The sequence below is a fragment of the Dermochelys coriacea genome, chromosome 2 (assembly GCF_009764565.3).
Source record: "Dermochelys coriacea isolate rDerCor1 chromosome 2, rDerCor1.pri.v4, whole genome shotgun sequence".
NCBI classification, from domain to species: domain Eukaryota; kingdom Metazoa; phylum Chordata; order Testudines; family Dermochelyidae; genus Dermochelys; species Dermochelys coriacea.
In genome coordinates, this window is record NC_050069.1 from 80350384 (window position 1) to 80361949 (window position 11566).

At 43.1% G+C, this 11566-nt stretch overlaps 1 protein-coding gene across 2 annotated transcripts in view; it reads left to right on the forward strand.

Moving 5' to 3' along the window:
* The window catches only part of CDH2 (cadherin 2), a 181416-nt gene extending 178405 nt beyond the window's left edge, over window positions 1–3011 (forward strand). For both annotated transcript variants that reach the window (XM_038392296.2, XM_043507938.1), the window contains exon 16: window positions 1641–3011. In XM_038392296.2, coding sequence (XP_038248224.1) covers window positions 1641–1847 — 207 coding nt within the window. In that variant the 3' untranslated portion in view covers window positions 1848–3011. The remainder of the gene's footprint in view (window positions 1–1640) is intronic.
* The last annotated feature ends 8555 nt before the right edge of the window (window positions 3012–11566 follow it).

Here is an 11566-nt window from a genome sequence, read left to right on the forward strand (position 1 = left end):
TGGGGTGAGGGGGCAGGGAATGTGGGCAAAAAGGGGCAGGGCTGCAGGGGAATGGGGTGGGGCTGTAGGCGGGGCCACAACCAGAAGGGGAGGGGCTGGGCCATGGTTCTGGCGCGAGGCCCACCACTTGTTCTGGCCTAGGGTAGACCTTAATCCGTTTCTGCTTGCAGCTCATTTAAAGATGTATCCCATGAGCTGAGAAGCCCTGCTGTAAAAGTCATGGAGCATTCTGGCTCTCTCCTTGGCTGGCAGATATGAATGGCCACAACATCTGTCCTTTAATGCATGAAATTGTTTCACCAAAATACAGTCTCATTAAAAGCCAAATCCTGGGATGTGCTCCAAACCCTTTAGGACCTTCCCCTAAAAGTGAAATTCAAGTCACTTACTTCCTCAGCACAAGCTATAGAAGTGGTCTTCTAAATCCAGGATGTTGATAAATGAAATCCTTCATCCACAAAAGAAAACATAAGTCATGCCTGACTTTGTATTTATTTCAAAATGTTCTCAGAAAATGAAATATTTTCATCCCTCCAAAATGAGATTGGCAACAGCTATCTGTTATCCCTGCCTTGAAATAAGCCCCACCAACAAAACAAACCCAGGCTGTTGTATTTGCCAGACCGGTCTTATTACTACTACTTCACCAAACTTTTGAGATCCACTGATAATTATGGGTTTCTTTAGTTTATGGTGCTGGGTTTCTTTAGTTTATGTTGCTCAGCCTTAGAAGCAGAATTTTAAAATTATGGATTGTCTTTTGACTAATAGATTGAAGACTTTGAAGCAAAGGTTGCAATCCCAAGAAAGCAATAATTGAAAAAAACATTCTTGTGAAATTTATTATTTGCACTTGTGAAGTGATGTACGAGAACTCGTGTGGTCACTGTAAAACTCACAAAGCCTAGGCCATTATTTATTAATGCTCTCTTCCTCATGGTGGGGCTTAGAGGTAGGTGACCTGAGTGCTGAAAACTAGGGAGCAGGAGTGAAGTTAAATATCTCCCAATTACTTATTTATGGAGCTACCAGTGTCTTGTGCAGATTAACCAAAGGCCTGCTGTCTTTCAGTGGTTGGGTGGGGACCATGTGAGACTGTTGTCATGTGAGACGAATCTATACAAGCACACTTGTCTGTCCTATAACCTTTCCTTTCTTTACCCCTCCACACCCTTGACTCCAATTGTTTGTGGTTTTGTTCATGTTATCATAAACTGTCCATATCTTAGTTCTGCTTCAAGTGATGGTCCCTATTGTATGTCTTAGATTGTGAGCGCTCTGGCTCAGGGAATGTCTATGCTGGTTTGTACAGCACCTAATCCCCATTCAGTTGCTACTGCAATAGAAATAACAGTAATAATAATATTCTCTAAAGATGTGTCACCATATGTTCAATTAAATTCAAAATCGGCTAATGCTGGAAACTTGACCATAAGAACAGAAGACTCATTATTTATATTTCTGAAGTTTCAAAAATATGAATGCTGTTTCATTAGTTGAAATCTGAGGAAATGGATAAGAGGAAGAATCTGGTTTTCTCTGCCTGCAGTGGATGTGATAGAATTGAGATATTCTTGTTACATTTTTGCTCCCTGTATCACATATAGAATTTTGTCTTTCTTCTTTTCTCCTTATTTCAGGGACTTAAAGCAGCTGACAATGACCCTACGGCCCCACCGTATGACTCCCTCCTAGTCTTTGACTATGAAGGTAGTGGCTCCACTGCTGGATCTTTGAGTTCTCTTAACTCCTCAAGTAGTGGTGGTGAGCAAGACTATGACTACCTAAATGACTGGGGCCCACGTTTCAAGAAACTTGCTGATATGTATGGTGGAGGTGATGACTGAACTTCAAAGTGAACTTTGTTTTTGGACAAGTACAAACATTTCAACCGATATTCCCCAAAAGCATACAGAAGCTAGGCTTTCACTTTGTAGTCTACTAGCACAAGTGCTTGCTGAAGGCTTTGGTATAGGCTGCAAACCAATTTGGGCTCAGTGGGAATATCAGTAATCCAATGCTGTTTGGAAAAAAATATTGAGCTCAGTTACACTTGAATTTTACAGTACAGAAGCACTGGGATTTTATGTGCCTTTTTGTACCTTTTACAGATCGGAATTAGTTTTATGTTTAAGGCTTTAATGGTACTGATTTCTGAAATGATACATTAAAGAGACAAAATATGTTGGGGTGGGGAGGAGTAAATTAAATCACAGTATGCTTCAACATGCTTTTGTTACAGTGCATTGCTTTTATTAAAATAAGGAAATTTAAAAAAAAAAACCTCATGGAGCCATTTTATTATCTGGGGGAGAAGACCATGAGATTGAAAAATGTACATTACTTCTAGTTTTAGACGTTAGGGTTTTTTTCACTAAAATTCTAAAACTTATGCAGCTGGTTGCAAATAAAGGGAGTTTTCATATCACCAGTTTGTAGCTGAATTGATTTTTTTTTCTTATGGTAGAATGTTAGGCACATTTTGGTCTTAATCCATGTACACTTTTTTTAAAAATTTCTGGTACTGTTTTTTTTTTCCACTTCACTGTAAAAATGGTATGTGTACATAATGTTTTATTGGCATAGTCTATTGGGAAGTGCAGAAACTTCAGAACATGTGTATGTATTATTTGGACTATGGATTCAGGTTTTTGCATGTTTATATCTTTCGTTATGGATAAAGTATTTACAAAACAGGTTGCAAACAAGTGACATTGATTCAATTGTTGAGCTGTAGTTAGAGTACTCAATTTTATTTTTTATTTTTTATTTTAATGTTTTGGTTTGGGGAGGGAGAAAAGTTCTTAGCACAAACAATTTTACATAATTTGTACCAAAAAGGAGAGAGGGGTGGCCTGATACTGGTGGTACTAGTAAATATACAGTATGTTGGAAAAAGGAGCTTTTGAACTGGAGAGACTTCTGACAACAGCTTTGCCTCTGTATTGTGTACCAGAATATAAATGATACACCTCTGACCCCAACGTTCTGAATAAAATGCTAATTTTGGATCTGGTGGCTGGTTTGGACTTCTTTTGCACTTGAGCAGCTCTGATTGTAGCAAAAAAATACAAGATACTAAAGCTTCATTGAATAACAGTGAAAACGTGTGTGCAGTTTTTCATCATTCAGTACACATGATCTGTGAAGAAATTATATGTAGGCTAGAAGAAAGTCTGAATTTTGTTACAAGTTTGGGAAGCAAAGTGCCGAAATGAAATAGGAATACGCTGTGGTGTTACTATTAAGGCAACACCTTCAGAACTCTCATTTCAAATGGATGGATGGCTCTTCAATTTGAACATATGTTTTCCAAAGAATCAAATTGGCATGCTCTCTGAATACTTTCTGGTTTCATAATGGGATGATACTGGGTTATTTAAATATAATAGGTTGGAAGGGCTTTGCAGTTCCTGGTAAATCACCCAATGCCTAACTTTGCTTAGTTTGCTTAGTTAGCTTGAAGTCAGCATCCATACTCCCCGTACGAGTGAGAACAAGCCCTTCAAACTGTTCCTTAAAATCATATGGTTTTATCAGTGGAATAATGATATTTGTAAAAAGTATTATTTGGTAGGTAATAATAACTAGGTAAATTTCTAACCTAACGATTGATTTACAAACCAAATGAATGTAGTAGGCACAGAAATTCATTTACTTGCTGCCCATTTTTAATCCATACTTTTCCAGATATTAGGGGCCAAATTCTGAAAAGCACTGAGACTCAAAACTTAGCAGAAATGTCACATCTTCTCTGTATGCTGAGAGAATCAAGCAGTGGAGATCTCTGTTTCCCTTAGATAGTGTGGCAGCTGTCTCTGCTCTGGTGCAGGTCAATGGGACATAGCCTGTGGGTCACCCCACATCTACATGGGGAGTCTGACGGTTCTGTTCTTCAGCCCCATTGCCTTCTATACACATTTCCTGTGTTCATAGGCAGGATTTGGACACAAGTTCTAAAGGTGTAGCCTGCAATCTAAATAACGGAGCTTTATCTTTAGCCTGTCCTATATCACTGGGATTAAGAAACAGACTATGTATTTTCTTAAATGGGCTCCTCATGAACCTGTTCATTTTATGGCCCAATCCTGCTCACATTGAAAGCATGGAGCAGGAAACTTTGGCACAGATGTGCATGGGGTCAGAATGGATCCCTTTAGTGTCTCCACATCCCAGGCTATTTTATTTAGGTGTTTTGTATGTTTGTAATTAATCATAACTAACTCTGAATGTCTAATTTTTAAATAAGGTGTGAAAGTTAGCAATGAGCTTTTTCCTTTATTAAAAATATGTGTACATTTATTACTTAGAGATGAGGAAAGATGTATAAACAGTTGCAAATGAAGACATGATGGCCTGTGCATAAGTGAGCAAAGTTGTCATGATTTAGGAAGCTAGATTTATACATGCAAATTACACAGGTAGGCAAAAGGCCCCTAGTAACATACAGCAGTCTTCATTGCTTTCCCAGCAGCTGTAATTTACGCAGAAATATATTTAATTATAGTAGCCAGTTTTTTTGCTGCTTTTCCAAGTAGCTAGGAAATGGAAAGGTCAGTCGAAGATGTTCACTCTGTTGACATTAAATACAAGAAGGGGTGGGGAAGGGGGGAATGTGAAGAATGCCCAACCTTATACACTACAACTATGAAAGAAAAATGTGATATGATGGGCATCTTCTCTTTCTGAATTCAGAGCTCTTACGAACAGCACTAGGAGTTGCGTACATCCATTGAGAAGAGATGTATCCATTTATCTTGATCAGAGTAATCACACAATTCAATCTAGAGTTACTTTGGAATTCTAGCGGTAATGGATATAAAACTCATTGTTCTGTCTACTGCACAAAAGAAAGGTCCTGGCACTTATGGCCATTGAAGATTTCATAACATATTTTACAACACAAAGTGTACTGACTCTATTTTGTCTGCTTATATTTCCCCTGAATTTCAAGTTTATTCTTTCCTCCCTAAAAGCATGGTGGTAGATTATGTTCCCATGATTCATGCAGGGATCTCCATGATCTGTGACTTATCTGCAGAAGGGGAGTTGGTCAGCCATCTCTCTAGCACCATCCCTTCCTCCAGGCCCTCTAGAGGTGCTCCATGGGGTTGGAATCTGGGAAGATGGGAATGGGCAGCCTCATTTTTGGTGGTGGATTTGCACCTGAAGAACATATATTTCCCCTTTACACACACACTACATATCCTTTGAAAATTCCTGGCAAAAAGTAAAGCCATGTCATCTTCCTCCTGTTAGCCTCTCCACATTGGCTATTCTCCTAAAAGGGGAGTCCGTTGTAGCATGGATCCATTAGAGCCACATTGCCAGGGAGTGATCAGTGGGAACACAGAGCCAACACGGATACACAGTGCCTGTCTACGGATGGATCTTGTTTCCTTTGGATCATCTGTGGTCCTTAGGGCTTGGAGATGAACTCAGCTGCTCATTCCATAAAGGAGAAAATTACGTGCCTGTCACATACCGACAGAATGACATGGCAGAATCTACATGAAAGGATCCCTTGGCCTACTCCTGCACCAGAGCAGATGCTGATCCAGCTAATGGCAGTGCAGTAGCTGTAAAGTGCTTTGGGATCCTTCTGAATCATAAGTACTCTATAAATCTGTACTGGCAAAATGGTAAGTGCTAAACACTTACAAGCTGAACTATTTCCCACCCACCCCCAGTTCCTTTGTCTGACGTTATCTTTACAAAATGTTTATAACTACATTTTAAACCAAAAGAAATGTTTAACTTAGTGCTTGAATTGCACTAGTTTGAGGGGAGGCAATGTTTCTCTGTTCATTCATGAAAACATTTTAGACAGCTACTTATTTTCTCTTACTTTACCTGTTTCAGTTCAAGGGCAGCAGGGTCGCTTTGGTGTTGAGAGCCATTTGAAATCAGCTATTGCTCAGGAGGTTGGATGGTTTGTTTTCTTCTGTGTTGTTTATTTTTCTGTTTCTGGAGCACCAGAATTCCTCACCCAGCCTAAAAAATATCTACATTTGCACCCTCTTATTCACATCCATATCAATGGTCCTATGCAGCAGTCTTCTGAGAATTGGATGCAGATTCCCTTCAGACTCTCAAACCACTCTACTTTATTCAGGAGATCTAGGTGATGCACTGACACGCCTTATCTCAGCCTTGGTCTACACTAGGTGTTGAGGTCGAATTTAGCAGCGTTAAATAGATTTAACTGCACCCGTCCACCCGGCGAAGCCCTTTTTTTCGACTTAAAGGGCTCTTAAAATCGATTTCCTTACTCCACCCCGACAAGGGGATTAGTGTGGAAATCGGCCTTGCCGGGTCAAATTTGGGGTACTGTGGACACAATTAGACGGTATTGGCCTCCAGGAGCTATCCCACAGTGTTCCATTGTGACTGCTCTGGACAGCACTCTCAACTCAGATGCACTGGCCAGGTAGACAGGAAAAGGCCTGCGAACTTTTGAATTTCAATTTCCTGTTTGGCCAGCGTGGCAAGCTGAAGGTGAGTGCAGAGCTCATCAGCAGAGGTGACCATGATGGAGTCCCAGAATCGCAAAAGAGCTCCAGCATGGAGCTAACGGGAGGTACGGGATCTGATCGCTGTATGGGGAGAGGAATCCGTGCTATCAGAACTATGTTCCAGTTTTCGAAATGCCAAAACATTTGTCAAAAATCTCCCAAGGCATGAAGAACAGAGGCCATTACAGGGACCCGAAGCAGTGCCACGTGAAACTTAAGGAGCTGAGGCAAGCCTACCAGAAAACCAGAGAGGCAAATGGCCGCTCTGGGTCAAAGCCCAAAACATGCCGCTTCAATGATGAGCTGCATGCCATTTTAGAGGGTTCAGCCACCACTACCCCAGCCGTGTTGTTTGACTCTGTCATAAATATAACGGGAAGGGTAAACACCTTTAAAATCCCTCCTGGTCAGAGGAAAAACCCTTTCACGTGTAAAGGGTTAAGAAGCTAGGATAACCTCGCTGGCACCTGACCAGAATGACCAATAAGGAGACAAGATACTTTCAAAGCTGGAGGGGGGGGAGAAACAAAGGCTCGCTCTGTCTGTGTGATGCTTTTGCCGGGAACAGAAAAGGAATGGAGTCTTAGAACTTAGTAAGTAATCTAGCTAGATATGCGTTAGATTCTGTTTTGTTTAAATGGCTGATAAAATAAGCTGTGCTGAATGGAATGTATATTCCTGTTGTTGTGGTTTTTTTGTAACTTAAGGTTTTGCCTAGAGGGATTCTCTATGTTTTGAATCTGATTACCCTGTAAGGTATTTACCATCCTGATTTTACAGAGGTGATTCTTTTTACCTTTTCTTATATTAAAATTCTTCTTGTAAGAAATTGAATGCTTTTTTCATTGTTCTTAAGATCCTAGCATTTGGGTCTGTGGTCACCTATGCAAATTGGTGAGGTTTTTTATCATGCTTTCCCCAGGAAAGGGGGTGTAGGGTTTGGGGAGGATTTTGGAGGGGAAAGACATTTCCAAGTGGGCCCTTTACCTGTTATATATTTGTTAGACGCTTGGCGGTGGCAGCAATAAAGTCCAAGGGCAAAAGGTAAAATAATTTGTACCCTGGGGAAGTTTAAATCTAAACTGGTAAAAATAAGCTTAGGGGGTTTTCATGCAGGTCCCCACATCTGTACCCTAGAGTTCAGAGTGAGGAAGGACCCTTGACATGGTGGCAGAGCATTGGGATTAACTTGAAATCATTTTGAGATCAATTTGAGATTTTTTTGAACCAGAAGCACAGATTTTAGAAGGATTTTTTTCCTTTGGGCTGCTGGAAAGCAGGTTTTAAGCTGAAAGCAGTTAGAGGGGTTTTTTTTTCTCTGCTTTGGGGCCAGAGCAGAGACAAAAGGGAATTGTCCTTTGTGAGCTGGAGTTTTCTCAGGTCTTCACAGACTTAAAGTTGTTTTTACCTAAGAGCAACTAGAGGGGTTTTCTGTTTATTTGCCTGGAGACAAAGGTGTTAGTTTCTTTTTTTTTTAAACGGATTTTTCTATAGGCTGACAATCACTATCAGAGAATATAGGTATATCACAGCACAGCAAAATTTTACAAGCCAAGTTTTTTTTTATTTGTTTGTTTGTTTTATTTCTAACTCTTGGGTGTAAAGTTAGTTAAAAACAGAGAGGCAAACATGACAGAGCCCAAGGCAGAAACAGTCAAAGAGACTGCCCACAGGAGAGAACTGGAGGCAGCGAGAGAGACAGAAAAGAACCAAGAGGCTGCCCACAGGCAGCTATGGAGGCAAGGGACAAAAAACTGGAGGAGAAGGAAAAAGAGAGGAAGCATGCACTGGAGATGGAGAAGGCAAAGGCTCAGCAGAATATACCAACAAACCCTAGCAATCCTTCTCCAGGTACCACTTCCCATCCCAGAAAGTTCCCCACCTAAAAGACAGGCGATGATACCGAAGCCACCTTAGAAAACTTCGAAAGGGCCTGCCTTGGGTACAGCGTCTCTACAGCTCTACCTCAATACATGGTAGAGCTGAGGCTGCAGCTCTGTGGTCCCTTAGCTGAGGTGGCGGCTGAAATGCCTAAGGAACACATGAACCAGTATGCACTGTTTAAAACCAAGGTGAGAGTCAGAATGGGGCTAACACCCAAGCATTCCCGTCAGCAGTTCAGAGCCCTCAGGTGGAAATCAGATATGTCATTTCCCGACATGCCTACCACATTATGAAACATTGGGATGCCTGGATATCAGGAGCAAATGTTAAATCTCCAGAAGATTTGCCCTTCCTAATGTAAATGGAGCAGTTCTTAGAGGGTGTTCCTGAGGAAATAGAAAGATACATCCTAGAGGGGAAGCCCAAAACTGTAATTGAGGTGGGGGAGATTGGAGCCAAATGGGTGGAGGTGGCAGAAAAGAAAAAAACTGGTCGCAGTTGGAGCAGATACCAGAAGAGACAACCTCAGATCACACCCTACAACTGGGGGCAGCCCAAGGCCCCAACTACCCCCCAAGGAACCCTCCAGCCACCTTATCGTCCCACCACACTGTTCTCCAGCAACCCACCTCGCCCCAGTGACCCGTCAACTGGACGATGTTTTAAATGTAACAAGCCGGGGCATGTAAAGGCCAACTGCCCCAAGAACCCCAACAGATTACAGTTCATTGCACCGGAATCACACCAGAGGTCTTCAGGCCCAGATGCCTCCCAGCTACCCTCGGAGTGGAGGGAAACTGTGAGTGTGGATGGGAAGAAGGTCACCGCGTGGAGGGACACCGGAGCACAAACGTTGGCTATCCATGCTTCCTTAGTGGACCCCAATTTAATCAACCCAGAGATCCAAGTGACAATTCAACCCTTCAAGTCAAACTCTTTCAATTTGCCTACAGCCAATTTGCCTGTCCAGTACAAGGGCTGGTCAGGAACGTGGACTTTTGCAGTCTATGATGATTATCCCATCCCCATGCTGTTGGGGGAAGACTTGGCCAATCATGTGAAGTTAGCCAAGAGGGTGGGAATGGGTCACCCACAGCCAGGCTAAACAAGCCATCACACCTAGCTCTGTTCCGGAAACTTCTACCAGGACCCGGTCAGAGGTGATGGACCCAGACCCCAGGCCAATGTCTGCAACAGCAGTAGTGGATCCAGTCCCAGAGACCCAGACAGAGCCAGTCCCAGAACCGGAACTGGTGGAACAACTACCACTAGACCCATTGCCAGCACTGAATCCAGTACTTGCAACCCCAACACCAGAGGGCCCCACCGAACCTGAACCGGCAGCAGCCGATAACCCTACACAAGATCCTCAGCCAAAGCCTGAACCCCAACATAGTGCATGAGCGGAGAGCGGTTCACAGTCAACGGAAACAGCCCCATCCCCTACATCGCTTCCAGAGGGACCAAGCATAGGTCCACAATCCAATGAGGAACTGATGTCTCCAGAATCAAGGGAACAGTTCGAGACCGAACAGGAAGCAGATGAAAGCCTCCAGAGAGCTTGGACGGCAGCACGGAGCAACCCACCGCCTCTCAGCTCTTCTAATCAATCCAGGTTTGTTGTAGAAAAGAGGATTTTTATATAAGGAAACTCCTTCTGGTGGACACCAGGAAGACTGACATCCTGTGTGCCAGGCACTAACAGACATTTTTGCCGGGGTAGGTTGGCCCTCCGACATCCTCACAGATGCAGGAACTAATTTCCTAGCAGGAACTATGGAAAGCCTTTGGGAAGCTCATGGGCTAAATCACTTGGTTGCCACTCCTTACCACTATCAAACAAATGGCATGGTGGAGAAGTTTAATGGAACTTCGGGGGCCATGATACGTAAATTCGTAAATGAGCACTCCAATGATTAGGACCTAGTATTGCAGCAGTTGCTCTTTGCCTACAGAGCTGTACCACATCCCAGTTTAGGGTTTTCACCATATGAACTTGTATATGGCCGAAAGGTTAAGGGGCCATTACAGTTGGTGAAGCAGCAATGGGAGGGATTTACACCTTCTCCAGGAACTCACATTCTGGACTTTGTAACCAACCTACAAAATATCCTCTGAACCTCTCTAGCCCTTGCTAAAGAAAACCTACAGGATGCTCAAAAAGAGTAAAAGCCTGGTATGATAAACATGCCAGAGAGTTCCTTCAAAGTAGGGGACCAGGTCATGGCCTTAAAGGCGCTCCAGGCCCAGGCCCATAAAATGGAAGCGTTGTGGGAAGGGCCATTCATGGTCCAGGAGCGCCTGGGAGCTGTTAATTATCTCATAGCATTCCACACCTCCAACTGAAAGCTTAATATGTACCATATTAATTCTCTAAACCCCTTTTATTCCAGAGAATTCAAGGTTTGTCAGTTTACAGCCCAAGGAGGAGATGACGCTGAGTGGCTTGAAGGTGTCTACTCTGAAGGGAAAAGAGCTGGTGACGTGGAAGAGGAACCTCTCCATGACCCTTGGGTGTATGCAGCGACAGCAGATCAAGGAGCTGTGCACTAGCTATGTACCGACGTTCTCAGCCACCCCAGGACTGACTGAACAGGCATACCACTCCATTGACACAGGTAATGCTCACCCAATTAAAGTCCAACCTTACCAGGTGTCTCCTCAAGCTAAAACTGCTATAGAACAGGAGATCCACGATGTGTTACAGATGGGTGTAATCTGCCCCTCTGGCAGTGCATGGGCATCTCCAGTGGTTCTAGTTCCCAAACCAGATGGAGAGATACGTTTTTGCGTGGACTACCGTAAGCTAAATGCTGTAACTCGCCCAGACAACTATCCAATGCCATGCACAGATGAACTATTAGAGAAACTGGGATGGGCCCAGTTCATCTCTACCTTGGACTTAACCAAGTGGTACTGGCAGATACCACTAGATGAATCTGCCAAGGGAAGGTCAGCCTTCACTACCCATGTTGGGCTGTTTGAATTTAATGTACTCCCTTTCGGGCTGCGGAATGCACCCGCCACCTTCCAAAGACTTGTAGATGGTCTCCTAGCGGGATTAGGAGAACATGCAGTCGCCTACCTTGACAATGTGGCCATATTTTCAGATTCCTGGGCAGAACACCTGGAACATCTACAAAAAGTCTTGGAGTGCATAAAGGAGG